The sequence below is a fragment of the Crocodylus siamensis genome, chromosome 1 (assembly GCF_052110815.1).
Source record: "Crocodylus siamensis isolate JL-2025a chromosome 1, ASM5211081v1, whole genome shotgun sequence".
NCBI classification, from domain to species: domain Eukaryota; kingdom Metazoa; phylum Chordata; order Crocodylia; family Crocodylidae; genus Crocodylus; species Crocodylus siamensis.
Window position 1 is genome coordinate 412,821,992 of NC_143395.1, and position 17,928 is coordinate 412,839,919.

Consider the following 17,928-nt stretch of genomic DNA (forward strand, 5'->3'; position numbering starts at 1 on the left):
GCCGCGCTGCATTGTGGGCTTGTGGCGCCGGCAAGCGCGGGGCGGCCCGGAGCGCGGCTCTCCAGCGCCCCCTCCCCCCGCCCGTCGCCTTCTCCATCCTCGGGTCCAAGATGGCGGCGGCGGCTGCTCCTCCGGCTCCATCTCCGCCCCCCCCTGCGCCGCCGGGCCCGCGCGGCCCGGGCTCGTGGCCCAACTTCGCCGTCGTCTGCTCTTTCCTGGAGCGCTACGGGCCGCTGCTCGACCTGCCCGAGCTGCCCTTTCCCGAGCTGGAGCGCGTCCTGCAGCCGCCGCGGGAGCCCGGGGACCAGGGTGAGCGGCCCGGCGGCCCCTCCCCCCGCCCTGTGTCCACGCCCCCCGTGGGGGGAGGGGCGCTGTTGGGGGGACCCCCCGTGGGGGAAGGGGTGCTGTTGGGGGAAGGGTGCCGTGGTGGGACCCCCCTGTGAGGGGAGGGGCGCTGTGGGGGGGACCCTTCTTTAGGGGGAGAGGTGCTGTGGGGGGTGGTGTGCCGTGGGGGGGAGGGGTGCTGTGGGGGGGACCCCCCTGTGGGTGGAGGGGTGCTCCTGTCTTCTCAGGAGGCACCACACGCAAGTGTCCACAGCAACTTCCTGCTCCTCCCAGCACGAGGTGGGGTTTGGGGGCGCTTTGCAGCAGGTGACGTGCCCCGCCCCCACCTGGTCTCTAAATGCCTTGCCCCAGGCCCGAACTGCCATCGTTGCCCGTCTTCCAGTGCCCGTTTCCATATGCCTTGTTGCCTCGCGTATGACACGCCCTGGAGGTAGCGCATGCCCACATTTTGCAAGGAAGAAGGCAGTGGTTTTGTAGTAAGTGAGGGGGCAGGGTGTCCCTGCTCCCTGCAGCTGGGTGCTGATCATACTTGGTTACATGGTGATTGTCCAGCCCAAGAGCCCACGACTGGTGGCAGTTAGTACTTGAAACAACTCCAGTGCTGGTTTCTGTTGGAGTGGGTGGCAGGGCCCTGAGCCGGTGGTGGTGGCATCATGGTGTTGCTCAAGAAAACATTGTCTTTGGCATTGCTGGAGGCCTCGGGCAGGGATGAGATGAGATGAACTCTCAAGGCCCCTTCCAGCTCCACTGCTCTATGGTCACTGTGATTTCTGCGCCTTGCGGCTCTGTTGATTGCCCCAGCAAGGCCTTGCTCTGCAAACAGTCCCGCTCACCCAGCGGTTTCCATTTGGCTTGTGCTCGTTTTCCAGGGCTCCCCTTTGAAAGTTCCTTGTTCTGTCATGCTGGAGAGTTTTGACATGGGACTGATGAGGATTTGTTTTTATGGGACTTCAACCTGTCTTTTTCTTCCCCCCAGAGTATAGGGAAGTGTGGCTGGTGAGCCAGTACATTGCTTTAGTTTCTCCCACTTGCAGGGAGTGCATTGAACTTTTTCTTTTAAGCTTTAGATTCTGCATTGAATGTTTTATTTAGACAATGTTAAGATGGCAGTGGGGGTGTGTTCATGTTCATACATATGTATACATAAGATGGTTATACACGCACAGGGACACTAGGATGACCTGGGAGATTTTTGGCTTCTGGAGACCTGCCTGATGACAGCATCTAATGAAGTGAGCTTCAGCTCATGAAAGCTTGTGCTATGTATTATATAAACTAACCAAAGTATGTGTGTGCATGTGTCTGTGCATTCAATGTTGTGGTGGTCATGTCTTTTTAGGGAAGGAAAAGTGTAGTGTGGAAAACATGAGGTGACCATCTTCTAGAGCTTGTGGCAGAACCTGTTCATTTTCTGTTTTGGTGGATACTGTATTGTCTTGTATATGACACACCCTGGAGTATAGCATGTGCCTTGCTTTTGAAAGTCAGAATGAAGAAGGAAAAGATCTTTCCTTGTAGTAAGTAAATGGCGTAGTGGGAGCTGAGCCTGCCCATTGTTTGGCTTCCTGTGGATCAGTGCTGATTTTACTTGTCTTTACCTAGAAGCAGCAGAACTTGCTCTTACATTCTCTCTTGCATATAATCCACATTCCAGTTTCCAGCAGCTTTGTTTGTTTGTTCGTTTTTTGTTTTGAAAGGCTTGTTGTATACTAGAAAATATGGTAACTGAAGGTTGAGCTAGATCTGTGTTGGAAACTGCCCTCTTGCACATGGTGATCTATTGTATCAGAAGATGTAGCTGTGTGTTTTTATAGAACTGTTGTAGAAAGTAAATGTTAATATGTGACGTTTTTTAATAGGGTGTTGTTTTTTTTAAGGAGATAAGCTCAAAAACCCAAAGCTTTATTGCCTGCTAACAAAGGAACTAGATTAACATTTAAAACTGTAGTAACTTTTCTTGAGTATTTGAGGTTTAACTGTATGTCATTCAGCTTGGATAGCAAAATTTAAGATGGTTTGTAGTAACTTTCTGTGTTTGGTTTCACTTTTTGTTTTTTATCTCTTACCTTTATTTCATACAATAGAGTTGTACATACTGCCTGAGGAATATTTATGTAAGCCTTTATTATTGTTATTAAAAAGCATGTACAATTTTTTTTTTTTTAGAGAAACTTCTAAAGGTTTGGGCCTATACTTTACCTGGTAACATCTCTAAAGGTACATTTGTTGTATTTCAGTTATAAGATGATGGTCTTATTTTGGTTGTCACATGAGTACAGAGATGAGTAGAAAACTACTGAATATTGCTTTTGTGTTGCTATTTAAATCCAAGAAGTTGTTATTGCTCGGATAGCAGTTGTATAGTATTATATATGGCCTTTAACATACAAAAGTCTCAAGAAAGGTGTTGATCTCTGTTACCAAGTATTTCCTTTTGTTGTCTAGTTTACAAATTATCAGTATCTAAACATAGTACCAGCAGGATAGTGGGTACTCAACAGGGTAGTGCAAAGTCAAGATTTTTTCCTTCAGAGAACTGCTTCACTATATAACAGTGGACAAATTACTGTTGGCAGGGGAGGCATTTTGGGGTGGGTAATGACAAACTGATTGACTAGTCAAGTTTTGAGTGCATCATGTCAGATTTGTAACTTTAGAAAAGTTGCCTGGTGTTCAGGAAGACTTTACAGCAAAACATCCTTTTAGCTTGTGCTGTTGGTGGTTTATTAGAAACTTGATATTATTCAGCAATGGGGTTTACAGCAGTTTGACCAATCACTTAATTTACTGCCAAGACAAAAAAGTTTGACTGTAAGATGGCTCGTTAGGTCTGGAGGCAACTGGGCTTGATAATGGTCATAACTAACTTTAAACACTTGGCTTTAAAGTAGAAAAGAAGATTATATAGCAGGATTACTATATTGTTGATGGACGTTAATATTTGGTTGAGTAGACATTTTTTTAAATATAATTTTGATATTTGTTCTGCCCTCATTAAAAAGTACCTATATTTGTTAATGAATTAAATCTTGGTAAAGGCTGGGAAATGTCATTAACTTCCATATAAACTGTAACTCGCACATTGACAGAAAACTAAGGTAACAGTAGGGATAATTTGATTATGTGCCACAAGAACATGGACTTTTAAATGAAACTTCAGTGGCAAAAGTGTGCACATTGGAACGAATTGTCACAGCAGAACAATACTTGCTGTGTCCTCGGAGAGTGGTCGCTCCTTAAGGAGACGATCCTCCAAGCCCAAAAGAAGGTAGTCCCAATGAGGATCAAAGGGAGCAGGAGGGCACACAAGCCTCTGTGGCTCACCAAAAGCATCCGGGAATGTCTGCTTGCTAAAAGGGAGGCGCACGCCCAATGGAAAGAAGGGGACATCACCAGGGATGACTGCACTGCAGTCGCTCGGGGATGTAGGGGGGCAGTCCGGAAGGCCAAGGCAGAGATGGAATTAGGTCTAGCTTCCCAGATTAAGGACAATAAGAAGTCCTTCTTTAAGTACATACGGGGTAAAAAGAAGGTTCCGGGTAATGTGGGGCCCCTGTAGGATGCGATAAGAAACTTGATCATCACACCAGAGGACAAAGCTAACATGTTTAATGATTTCTTTGCCTCTGTCTTCTGGAGTAGGGACCAGAACAGTCACCTCCCTGCTGGGCCCCCCCTCGGGCCCCGGGGGAGGCACACCTGGGCCATGGGTTAGCGAGGATTTAGTTAGGGAGCTTCTGGAGGGGTCAGACGTATTCAAGTCAGCCGGCCCGGGTGATCTCCACCCTAGAGTACTAAAGGAATTGGCCGAGGTCATTGCAGGACCCCGGCACGGCTTTACGAGCACTTGTTGTGCTCTGGTGTGGTGCCAGAGGGCTGGAAGAGGGCCAGCGTGGTTTCCATCTTCAAAAAGGGGAAGAAGGAGGACCCGGGAAACTATAGGCTAGTTAGTCTTACCTCAATCCTAGGCAAGCTGTTTGAGAAAATTATTCTGGCACACATCCACGAGGGGCCAGTAGGGGACTGTGTGCTTAGGGGCAACCAACACGGGTTCATCAATGGCAGGTCCTGTCAGACCAACCTGGTGGCCTTTTATGATCAGATCACTAGATGCAGGGGTAGCAGTGGACATAGTCTTCCTGGACTTCTGGAAGGCTTTCGACACTGTCTCTCACCCCGTTCTCATTAAGAAACTGGGGGACTGTGGTGTCGACATCCACACAGTCAATTGGGTCGCCAACTGGCTGGAGGGCCGCACCCAGAGGGTGGTAGTGGATGGGTCCTTCTCAACCTGGAGGGATGTGGGCAGTGGGGTCCCCCAGGGCTCGGTCCTCGGGCCCGCACTGTTCAACATCTTCATCAGTGATTTGGACGAGGGGGTAAAAAGCACCCTGTTCAAATTTGCTGATGACACTGAGATGTGGGAGGACGTGGGCACACTGGAAGGATGCACCAGGCTACAATCGGACCTAGACAGGTTACAAGGATGGGCGGATGAGAATAGGATGGGATTCAACATGGACAAGTGCAAAGTGATGCACTTGGGGAGGAACAACCGGCACCATACCTATAGGTTGGGGAACTCCCCTCTTGTCAGCACGAGGCAGAAAAGGATCTGGGGGTCATCATTGACTCCAAGATGAACATGGGCCGGCAGTGTGGGGAGGCAGTCAGGAAGGCCAACCGCACCTTGTCATGCATCCACAGCCGCATCTTGAGCAGGTTCAAGGAGGTGATCTTCCCCCTCTGTGTGGCACTGGTCAGGCCGCAGTTGGAGTACTGCGTCCAGTTCTGGGCGCTGCACTTCAAGAGGGATGTGGACAGCATGGAGAGGGTCCAGAGGAGGCCGCTCGCATGATCAAGGGACAACAGGGCAGGCCTTATGAGGAGAGGCGACGGGACCTGAACCTGTTCAGCCTCCACAAGAGAAGGCTGAGGGGGGATCTTGTGGCCTGTTATAAACTAGTCAGGGGGGATCAGCAGGCATTGGGGGAGTCCCTGTTTCCCCTGAGCACCGCCAGGAGTGACCAGGAATAACGGTCACAAGCTGGCAGAGGGGTAGATTTAGGCTAGATATCAGGAGCGCTACTTCACGGTCAGGGTGGCTAGGGTCTGGAACCAGCTTCCAAGAGAAGTGGTGCAGGCTCCTACCCTGGGGGTCTTTAAGAGGAGGCTGGATGACCACCTTGCTGGAGTCATTTGACCTCAGTACTCTTTCCTGCCATGGCAGGGGGTCAGACTAGATGATCTCCTCAGGTCCCTTCCGACCCTAGGAACTATGAAACTATGTCCAACGCATCATGCAGGCACTTACTAAGAGGTCCACTTGTAACAGGAGGGCAGTATGTGATTTTATAGAGTTATAGAGATCCAGTGTAATATTTAGAGAGAGAGAAATATCAACTCATTGCTGCTTTTGTGTTTGCAAATAGCTTGAGAGCCAGTACAAATGTTAATTAAGTATTGAGTCCCCTGTGAATGAAAATATTAGTAGTGTTTTAGCTTGCACAACAGAGATCCAATTTTACACATGACTACGCAAAAGTCTTGCTAGTTTGCCAGGTTCCCTACTGTATGAATGGGAGAGCCTCTTGCTGAGGTAAATGATGTATTCTCAAATATGTTAGTCAGGCTTTATCAGTTTATCAACTTGTCAAATTTTCCTAGTCAAAATAACATTTGAGACGATAACCGTAGGGCGAAGTGCTTTGGATGACCTTCTGTCTGTGAATTGGTGAGAACCAGCTGATGTAAGTGGTTGGTAATTTTCGTGAGGGAGCTTTGGATGACAAATACGGTAAATAGTATGGTGCATTCAAAACGAGGACCTCGAGAAACCTGTGATGACTGTGACCCCAGTTACTGAAAATTGTGGTGCTGCTGCTTCTAATTTACCCTTTTCCTGTAGGTCTTACTTTTTCTCTTGCTTTTCACATATTCAGGGGTGTAGGATGGCTTCCAAGATGCTCTCCCATTCCTTTTAAGGTGGCATGGATGGGGAGGCTTTCTGAGCTGGATGCTGCCATGGTTTGTCTTTTGTCTGCTCCTTATATTTGTATTCTTCCCACTGCTCTGAAAGCTCTTTCATCTTATTTGACTCTTTCACTTGTATTAATGAGCTGGGCCTGCTTTGAAGACTCTCTTTTGACATGGGGGCTTATTAGTATCGTTCTGTTGTACCGAACACTTGGATTCTGACAGTAAAAATGGTTAGAGAGTTGGCTCAGATTCCAGTCTGGGATATAACTTACAAATAAAGTAACCAAAATGTGCTACTATGTTTTTACTGCAGGTGCTAAGAAGTTGCATGTTTTTGAATCTATAAATCTTTTCCTATGCTTGCTATCTTTTCATTAAAGACAGCTTAGACTAGAGGTAGGTACTTAGAATACCTACAGGTGTATGCAGGACTTGACTTCATACGTGTGTGGCTTTGCTTTAGTTTGCTTGTTTGAGATCGTATCTAGTACTAGACAGAGCTATAAAATTGCCCTAAGTTGTTGCTGGGGATTGCCATGTTTTATAACAAAGACATTGCTGTATAACTTATATACTCTACAACCCCTTTTAGCTCCTTTTATTTTACATTTTTTGAGATTCTTGATTGTATATACAGCAGGGTGCATGTTTTAGTTCCTTCCCCTCTCCCTTCCCATCCTCTTTGCCCCCTGCCCCAAATGCTAACGTAACTTACAGATGTGAAGTCTGTTAGTTCTCATAGCTTGCAATTCTAGCAATTTTCAGAAGCTTGAAGGCATAAAAAGTTTGTGGAATGGGTTCTAATTTAATTGTCATCTTGAAGAAACTCAAGAGGCCACTTGAGCTTGACATGCATCTAAATGGGAAAATATATCTGAAGCTGGAACTTTTCTTAACCTAGCACCCAGGCATCAGAACTTCCAAGAACAAGAAGATGAAATTCATCCTGGATGAATCCAAATGGGAAGTAAGGTGTAGAAATTTAGCAGTAATTAACTATTAGAACAGTTGTTCTACATAATGTAGAGCAGGGATGTCAAACTCGTTAGGCCCAGTGGGCCAGATGAATGACATAGAACCTATCTGTGGGTTGGATTGGGCCCACAGGCTGGCTCCATATGCTAGATCCAGTGCAGAAGGTTGGTTCAGGATGGATACTGTGAGTATCCCTGGCCCTGCACACAGGGCTGGTCTATCTGGCTTGTACTGTGCATGGCATGAGGGTCCAGTCTAAAGCCCAGAAGCAGCATAGCAGGCTGTACGATAGGGCTCTGTGAGCTGATCTGGCCCATGGGCCATATCTTTGACAACCCTGATGTAGAAGATTCTCTCTGTTGGAGTTTTTTCCATAGAATTATAGCAACTCTACATTAAACTCTACATTGTTTCCTATGGAAAATGTATTCAAACTCAGTCATGACTTACTGGGCTGGATGCAGAGATTGTTGATTGAAATTTTGTGTCTCTGGCTTTCTTCAGGAGAGCTCAAACTAGAATATTAATAATCTAGTTTAAGAACCTTCACAGTAGTAGAGTAGATGTGTACTAAGCACTGCCAAAGAAGTGTTACCTGTTTTGGCCAATAGCTTGCGCTTAAGGTATATTGTTTGTATCTATAGGAATCTGAACTTTTGCTGGATTACATCTTTTCACATAAAAAAGACAAGTTTGACATCCCTTCTTGTTGTTAGTGTTTCTAATGTTGGACAAAATTTACTTGTACAAGTGTGTAGTGTGTGGTACAATGCCTGGATCCTCTGGTATCAGTTAAGAACTAAACGGGTGGTTAAGGCAGATGACCTAACTAACCTCCACGTCCTAAAAAATGCACTAAGTATTTAAGGTTCCTCTAAACATTTTATTGATGCTGCAATTAATGTATACCCAATTTAAGATGCCTTAAAATGGCAAACCAGCCATAAAAATGTTTCATGTTTAATGTAGGACACTTTTATGGATAGTTTTCATAGTTCCTTAAATTGAACCTATGGCATGTCCAGAGCTCTCCCAAGGTCAATTGACAGCAGGGTTTCAAACTGGCTCTGGTGTGGTCCTAAGGCCAGGGCTGACGCTTGGCTAATTGTCAGCTCTAGACCCACACTGGGTTACGTTGAGTGGGCACCTAATTTTCAACTTCTTGGTGCGGATGGAGCCGGGATCATGATTACTAGGCTCCCTTAGCACTAGCAAGTAGAAAGGATGCGATTTGGATATGATCCATGATCCCAAAATCATGTCTTTTGCTATGCTTCATGGCATTGGGGTCAGATCCCGTGGTGCTTTTAAATGAATGTGAGCCAGGAGCCTTAAATATACCATTTTCATCCACTGTGGATCTCAGATATGTGAGCTCCAGATCAGTACATATAGCTATTTACACCTTTCTAGAAATGTAAATACATATCTGTGCCATCCATACTCATGGATCCTGCCAAATTCTAGAATATCCTCATGGAATACTTTCATTCTGCTTCCTAATAAACATTTGTAGTTTTTTTAAATAAAAACAGGTATTAGACAAGAGGATTGAAGCTTCAAATCCATACCCAGTTAGTTGTTTGAAGCAGTAATTTAAACACAGAATAATGAATGCTTAGAAAATCAGAACAGGCTCTAACCAGCATGATTTCTGTAAAGGAAAAATTGTTTCACTAATCTGTTAATATGATTAAGCTAAAGGAGAATTTTAGCTATCGTAACTGGTCAAATGTCACAACAGGGTAAAGTTCCAAGAAACAGGCTTTAAGAGATTACTTCCTAGAATGACTAGTCCTTGAGAATATAGGAGAGGTTAGTGACAAGCACTTAGTTGACTGTTCTTGAAAGATATTTCGTATTTACTTGTGAAGAGAAACGGATGTGGTCTGTAGAATGCCAAGATGTACAAGATACTGGATACTGGTCCTGATGAAGAAGAGCTCTCTTCAGTTGCAGTCCAGGGTCACAATTGAGGAAGGAGCTCCTGTAGGATTGTAAAATTGCCAGGAGAGTGACAAGATCTGATGGAGCCTGCAAGACCTGCATTTTCTATAAGGAGAGTTGGACAGGATCTGTTCTCTTGAGAGAGCCTGCTGTTGATCCAGGACATGGCCTGGACCAGCACTGAAATCACTTTAGATGGGGCCCTAAACAGAAGGAAGCCTATTACAAGCATCCAGGATCTCTTCTGTGCGCAAACTGCCAGCATAAACATAGTACCAGAAGAAACCTAGGAATCCAGGCAAAGAACTAGCAAGGAGAGAACTGTTTTCGGTAAGTATTATGTGCTGTGTTTCAGTACATCTTTGTGTGGGGTCTTAGGTTGGGGTGCACCAATAAAGATTTTCTTGGCCAACACTGATAGCCGATTATTAACCAGCTGTCCCAGCTGCCTGCGGAGGGTTCGGGATTGAGAGTGTGGTCAGGGGTAGAAAGGTAAGAAGAGTTTATTGACTTAATAAAAACACAACTATGCATAAATAACAAAACAAGGACAGATGATAATAATTTATGTCGGCAACTTATTGGCAGTCCTCTCTGCCTGATGTACGACAAGTTTCTCTTTCCATAAAGCTCAACAAAGTCAGGTGTCCCCAGTCAGCGCTGTCCAAGGGGTACCGGGAAGGACCGTGATATTCAGTCTTTGGGCTCCTCAAGATCCATTGGCCCACTGAATCCAGGCCAACAGCTAATTTGTAGTTCCTTTCACAGAGCTGTATCTTCCTTCTAAATGATTTCTGGATGTGCCAGCCAATTTATAACTTTTGAGCTATGCTGATAACTTACAGCCATTCAGATTATCTTTACTTCAACTGTCCTTAGACTGACTAATAGCAGTACAAGCCTTGCATTCTTTTGATAAGGTTAATTTTTATTACGCCACAGGGCTTACTACTTCAAGGCTTTGTTAAATTTACTAGGCCTTACTTTATACAGGGCTTTACTACATCTTTGACTTTAATTAGGCTCTTAGCAACAACATATAGCTTAATATTTGAACAAATGACAGAAAAACTCTTGGTCTAATATTCGTAGAGTCTTCAGCAAGCACCTTTTATCACACAGAGATAATTTTCAGCTGTCACAACCAGCCATATTGACCAAAACCAATCTGATAGCTGATTGACAGGAATCCAGCCAAACAGTGTGGACAGCAGCGCTCTGCAGTAAGTCTGTGGACGGGAAGAGATGTGGGGGTGTTTTTTGGGGGGTGGGGGCTGATTGAGGACCCCACGATGAAGGAGAGAGTGAAGCTGGGACTGGGGACACTGTTCAGCCAGGTGGTGAATGGGACCCGGGGCCAGGGTGGGGAGCGAGACAGAGCCATGGGCAGCTCATCCAGGGAATCAGCATCCCAACACTTTAAAACGGTGTTGGGGGCGCTTGACCTAAGGTTCATCGAATTAGGTTTAGTTCAAGCACCACTGCCACCACTTTTAAGCGTGGGGATGCTTTTAACCAGAACAGGGTGAGGGCAGAGGCAGGCTGTCCTCTGTGGGCTTGGGGCGCTCTACCCTGTTGCCTTTACCTTGGGAGCTCCGCACCAGCCATGCATCTCCTACCCACCTGGCAGCACGAGGCGCAACTCGCCACCCCCACTGCTGCCAGGTGGCACAGGGGTCCTCAGGGAAAGGCAGGAGAATGGAGAGCCCTGAGGCCACAGTGAACAGCCTGCATCTGCCCCATGCCCAAATCTGTGCCCCCACCCCCATGCCTCCCTCGGGGGTGTACTCAGTGGTGGGAAGCCTCTTCATGCCCTAGATGAACCACCTGTGACTCCGTCCTGCTCCTGGCTCCCCTCGATCTGCGCTCCATGTCCCTTCCCTTCCACAGGCTTACCTGCAGGGAGCTGCTCTCCACACTGCCCAGCTGCATTCCTGACCACGTGTATGCATGGGGCTGCGCGCATGCATGTGGCATCTGGGGTCTGTGGGAAGAAGGTATAATGAATTACATTTGTCAGCGAGCGTTACCAAACCAAAACAAAGCCAATAGCCAATATGTAAATTTCCCTTTGGTACTGATTCGATATGCAACTGATATATTGGTGAACCTCTAGTCTTAGGCAGTATTTTTTTCTGGGACCATTAGGAGGTCACCATGTTGGCAGATACAAGCTAGGAGCTTCTCCCTTTGCTTAGCTTCTTAGTTTTTGCTCCTCTTCCTTCCTCCATGTGCTTAAAATGGCACTGTATTAGAGAATTTAAACGTGGAGGTCCATCCCTGTCTCACTTACACTCTGCCCCCTCTGCCCCCTGACATCAAGTCCTGCAACCATCAGATGAATGTGCCATCCCCCTTCCCATATTGCTTACTGCTACCTTACTCAAGATGAGAACAACCTGAGGGTTAAAAAGGCAGATACTATGAATGGCAATGATGTCAACTGCAGATGCAGAGAGAAGGTTGCGGGGGGAGCAGTGGGAGAGGTATTTTGTCTCTCAGTTTGATTAGTGCCCTGAGCTTTTAGGTGGGAGGTAAACTCACCAAACTTGGCTATGGGCACATTTCAAAACATGACCCAATTAAAGCAGTCCTGACTTTTAATTGCACCCTCAGCATCCTTAGCTCTGAGTTCGGAACAGTTAATGCAAAAGTAAGTTCTGCTGTGCACTTCTTGCTGATCTGCAGGTAAATAGCAGTAAGACATACCTTCCCGGTTTTCCTGGGAACACGATCTTTTTGAACAAGGATCTGTTTTATGGGGGATGTTTTACCCTTGTACTGGAGGATGCACATGCTAATAGGCATGCTCATACTAATACTAATCTGCCCTCTACTACTCTCCCAAGCATCAGAGTCTCTGCTCACTGTCCAGCCAGTACTGATACTGAGGCCCCGTTTGAGGGGGAATGAAAAGCTGAGTGTCATACCATACCAAGCTTACTGCAGACTGTGACAGGCCTATCATAAAAGAATTCCAAAATAGAATAAAAATTGACATTTTATCATTTGTTGGCATGGACACGAGAGCTGGGACAATAACTACTTGTGGTGTTTCTCTGTTTCTCAGTACGGAACATACAGGAGTGTTATCCATGGCTGAATACTTGACAAATCACCAGTGGAAGCGAGGATGTATTTAGTGACTTCATGGCAACATCCCAGCAGAGGCAGAAGGCTAACGCTTTCCTTCATCATGTTACCAAGGAGCACAGGGAACTACTAAAGAAGTTCATTAACAAAGAGGAAAAGAGAAGATGAGCCCAGATGTTAGGGCAGATTATGTAGAGGTAGACAATCCTGCTAACAAATTTAATGCTGCTTTTGTTAATTTCTGCAGCCTAGATGCATCCCACAGCCTCATGAAAATATTGGGTAGGAGTATTCTTTGCCTTCCCCAGCTTCAAAGAACAAACCACTTTTCCATCCCTAGCTCTATTTACACAACAGTGTTTACCCCTCTTTTACACATTGCAGTGATCTCAAATGGTGTCCAGAGCATTTTAGGCATATTTGTTACAGTCCCATTGCACTCAGTAATCTAGGCTGGGCCCAGGCAGCTGGAGGAGGAATCCATTAGAGTTCTTAGATGAGGAGTTTTAAGTGGGCACTGCTATGTTCAGTAAAGGCTTTTATTATTTACAGTCTGGCTGCAAAATGTAATAAAATTATTGCACAAAATGGTATAAAAGTGTTGTACAAAAGTGTGTTCTTTCCCTACACTAAAGCCTCAGCTTAGAAGTGTGGTGCATTCTGGCCCCGTGTCTGTGACCAGTTCTGGAATTCAGTAGAGGCAGCTGCTGAGGCTGTCCATAACATTCAGAAGGTTTCTTCCCCTCTCATCCATCAGTAAAATACTTACTGCTACAGATGTGCTATAAAATACATCAGTAAGTTGCCACATGAAGCAGTTATTACTTAGCAGCCTCTTACTTTGTCATGAGGCACCTGCACCTTCACTCAGTTTTCCAGAAGTATGCTCTGCTATCATTCTTTAGTGGTCATGGTATAGTTAGGCCATTTCTTTCTCTACTGCGAGTCCAGCAAAAGGCTTGAGAAGTTAAGTGACTATCAGGGACTCCCAGACTGATAGGAGCACTATGGCACTGCAGTTACTGCTAGGAGAAGTTCTATTTCTCATTGCTGAAAACAGGCCTGAGTTTCTAAAGAGTTGACCTTTCCAGAGTGTTGTACATTAATGTTGGTGAATCTTCTGCAGTACTGGGGAGAGGGGGGTAGGTTATCTTACTCTGTTTATTAACTTTATAGTGTGCTCAGGTGGGCATGATAAAGATGCATAGGTCCTAGATTAAGCTAAATGGTGGCAAATCACTAGGGCAGAATGGTTTTTTGCCTGAGAGTCCTGAAGGAGCTCTGACTTAAAATTGTGGATATATTGCCTTTAGTACACTACCTGTTGCCAAAAACACCTCTGTACTGGAGAAATGGAACTTACCCAGTGGTATGTTAGTCTTCAAAAGGGGCTTCATAGGGGATCTAGGTGAGCACAATTTAGCAGATTGGTAGCAAGAGGTAGTTAGTCTGAAGTTAGTCAGAAGGCAGGGTAGATATGTACCTTTATAGGTTAACTAAATTAGATGCATGAATTGGTAGAAGACATAGTTAAAATAGGATCGTCAGGCTGCATGATTAGGACTTGCTGGGTAAGAATCAACTTTTATAAAGTCAGTTTGAGGGCATCAAAGGCTAGAAACAGACATGGATATTGCCTGGGAACCTACAGTCTGGAAGCGGATCCTCCACCCTGCTGCTCCACACCAGGTACCCCCTCACTGCACACCTTGCATGTGGCTCCCTTGTGGGTGCCTCCTCCCTTCCTCCCCACCAACAATGCTCTCCCTTATGGCCGCAACTCGCCTCCCTCCCACCCCAATACGGAATCTCAGATGCTCTTATGTCCTGTCTCTGTAATACACTTCATTTGCCCCAGCCTTGGAAATGCATGGAAAATTTCCTCTTCCTTGTTGAGATTAAAAGTGGGACTGGTAGCACCCCGTTCCTAGCAGCACCTGGCAGCAAACTTGTGAGTGACTGGTGAGTCTAGGTAACCATGTCTGTGCTGTTCCCCGCCCTAGGGAATTTCCATATAAGCTTTCTGTTGCTTCAGTTTCAGGGGGTGATCTGCACAGATTTTTAGGCAAGGAGCCTTTGCTATTTTGAAACTCTTCTTGGCTTCTGACTGCTGGCTGTTGTCCTGTCCCATCAGCCAGCATTAAGTGGTTAAGCCTAGAAGTAGCAGTCCACCAATTGAAGCAGCTCCAAGAAAAGTTAAAACGCAAGCAACCACTTGATGTCCTGGTCATCCTCCTCTGTGATGGTCCTTTGGTATGGCCCTGATGGTCCCCCAACTTCTTCCAAGCTCTGGCAAATGCATAGGTATTGCCTATTCATACTGATGACCATTATGGTGCTCAGCTCTTGACAGCAGTTTCAAAATGGTATTAGCTCACAAAAGCCAGATGTCTGAGTGGGTGATAGGAGGCAAAGTTCAAGAGGTTGGTGCCTTCTGGTCAGTATGTCACAGCAGGCTTCAAAAATAATTCTGGGGTACAGAGAGCCTTGTGGTAGAATATTGTATTGTGGAATGTCAACCAAGACTACTGCATGTACATTTGAAAAAGAGCACCCTTTGAGCATGAGATGATATGAAAGGAGAGGACCTTTAGTTGGCATACCAAAGCAATGTGAGTTGCACTACAGGCAGTGCTCAACTTGCAGTGTTTTGAGTTACAGTGTTTCGCACTTGCAACTTTATAAACTGACACCCTGTTTCAACTTTATGATGCCAGTTTCGACTTGCAATGCTTGATCCGACGTGATGCCATGCCAGTGAACAAGTTTGCTGCGTCGCTCATCTCTCTGGAGAACATCTGTCCAAGCTTCCTCATACATTTTCTTTAAGAAAGCAGACAAGACTCCAGACAAACTGGCAGCAGAGACTTCTGAGAAGACTACAAAATTCTGGGGTATTTTTGGTGAAAATAGGGTATTGGGCCTTGGTTCAGGAACTGATCCTTCATTTATAACATTGTTTCTTATGAGAAAATTGGTTCTGAGTTGCATCGTTTCAACTTAAGATGCAGTTTTCAGGAGCCAATTGTGTTGTAAGTCCGAAGACTGCCTGTACTTCCAGAATTATTATTCCTGAGAAAGTGGGAAAACATCATCTGAAAAACTTTCAGGTGTGGACAAATCCTGTCTTAAGTAACTGTAATCAAGTCACTAACAACATGACTGCAATATAATTAGATTCAGCCTCTGTGCGAAAGATAATATGCCAAAAGGTGATACAATAACTGTTTTTGAAAAACGTGGCTGTCAGTAAGAAGGGCCGCATCCAGATTAGTGCAAGCCGTATGTTTTGCAATGCCACATTCCAGGCATTCGGGTGTTTCCTGTGCTGCTGCCTTGCAGTGCAGAGAGGTTTTATGACCCCTGGAGACCAAAAAACCCCTTGCAGAAAAAAGGCAGGGTGATGCACATTGGATATGTGCACTGCCCAAAATGAGCCTTGTGAGTTGTACCCACGCTCCAGCTGTCAGCCAGCCTCCAAGCTGCAGGAGCAACATGGCTGCAGCTTCCCTGGCCCCTGGGACCCCAGGTAAGGCTGCTGGGGCCAGCAACTTTGCTTACCGCAGCCGCCTCTACCCCAGCCAGGGTAACATTGGATATGGCACAGGCATTCCCCAGAGACAACTAGCAGCAGCACAAGGTGTCCTACTGCTAGTTGTCCCTGGGGAACCAAATGTCCGTGCTCGTCTGGACACGCCCTCAGGGTCTCAAGTCAAAAGGAAGTAAAATGCTTGCATGTGGCATAGATTTTGTTTAAGGAATGAATCATAGCGTCAAAAGAGCATGTGTACTTCTGAACAAGCAGGGAGCCGGGAAGACCCAAAGTGGACAAACGCGGCAATATGGCAAAGTTCATGAGGTTATTTGGGCCAAATAGAAATCCTTCAAAATTTGCAAGTCTAATATTGTGAAGCCAATTACTGGAATTCTAAATAACAGCAGGCAGCAAGTAATAGGTGACTGAAGAAAGATTTTGAAAAGCAAACCACTGAAGACATGAAAATAAACAAGAGCTGGTTAGATGCAGGAATCTTGAGATGAATCAATCACTCTGGTTCACAAAGGTAAATCAGTTAAGATGAGGATGTTGTTGAGAAATGCAAAAGATTTTGGTGTCAGACTTCCCCATAGAAGATGTTAGAAGGATACATGCTGTTTTTTGGTAGTAAGGACTAGATACTATTCAGATGAAGTGTTAGAAGACTTGTTGGAACAAATTGATACTTTTAACATCAGCAAGCTCAGGGGATGTCCATCCAGGCATTCTGAAGGAGCTCCCAAGTATGAAGTATCTGAGATGCTAATAAAATATATATCCTCTCATTCAAGACTGACACTAGAACTGAAAAGTAGGAACTCTTATTCCTGTATTTAATGAAAGGGCTTAGCAGTGGCCTTGGGAGTTACAGACCTGCAGGCCTCACGCTTGTGCTTGATGAACTCGTTGAAATGATAGAAGATCGTGGTCGGGGCATATGCTTTCTCCAGAGAGAAATCTTACCCTGCAAATCTGTTAGAATTCTTTGAATGTGTTTGAAAAAAGGAAACTGCTTGACATAACTTACTTGAATTTTCAAATAAATTGTAACAAGGGTATTCAGTTGTAACAAGGGAATAATCAGTCACTTTTCATATGGTTTGGAAGCCTCTTCTTCATGGTGTTTACTGTAGTTATGAATGATCTGGGAAATGCATTGAGTTGTCAGGTAGAAAAAAATTTCAGATAACATTAAGTTAGTAAAGTCTGGACAGGGATTTAACAAAGGTGGGTTAATGGGCAACACTGAAGGAATAGGTCAGTGTTGTTTATCAGCAACATCACTGCAGATAAAATTCAAAACAAACAAAAAGTAACATGCATCAAAGGGAAAATTTTGCATTACCTATACACCCATAGGTTCTAAATTAACGGTATTGGTTTGTGGAGACAAACTAAGCATCATTGTAAAATGTTCAATGAAGAACCTTGCTCAGTGTGCACCTGCAGGTAAAGCAAACAAAATTCTTGGTGGCACAAAGGATGGGGAATCATCTGGATTACATCATTTGGTACTAGTCACGCCACCTCAAAAAGATATTGCAGGATTAGAGAGGAGTTCAAGTTGAATGACTGGAATAATTAAGAGCGTAGAAAGCCATTTGAAGATTGGGATTGATTACCTTAGAGAGGCGGTAACAAGAATGTAAAAACACTAGTATTGGAAAATTGTGTTCTTGTTTTATGAAATAGCATTTCCTTTTATCAGTTTTGATTTAGCCACCTGTCAGTGCCATTGACTGTCTCTTACTCCTTTTTCATACATTTCATAATTAGACTTTAGAATTCATAGCCACTTCAAAGGAAATTACTTCTAGTTTATCAAATTGGTCTGCAGATCCTAGATTCTTTGTGGCTGATGGGCAGTGGATAGGAATGCCCCCAAAATAATAATGTTGCTACATCATGGGAAGTGGAGAAGAGACTTTAACTATTCATTAGAGTTACAGCAGGCTCTGGTCTTCGTAGTTGCTTGAGTACTACATTGGTGGTTTCATTATGAGAACTTTGCTGGATGATACTTAGAGCCGTTGCATTGAGGAAGGTATACA

The 17,928-nt window shown here is 45.1% G+C and overlaps 1 protein-coding gene across 2 annotated transcripts in view; it reads left to right on the forward strand.

Moving 5' to 3' along the window:
- The first annotated feature begins 54 nt into the window (after positions 1-54).
- The window catches only part of RSF1 (remodeling and spacing factor 1), a 114,917-nt gene continuing 97,043 nt past the window's right edge, over positions 55-17,928 (forward strand). Inside the window, exon 1 of one of the 2 annotated variants that reach the window (XM_090030711.1) lies at positions 55-309. In XM_090030711.1, coding sequence (XP_089886837.1) covers positions 111-309 — 199 coding nt within the window. In that variant the 5' untranslated portion in view covers positions 55-110. The remainder of the gene's footprint in view (positions 310-17,928) is intronic. The other variant, XM_090030710.1, reaches the window with a different exon arrangement.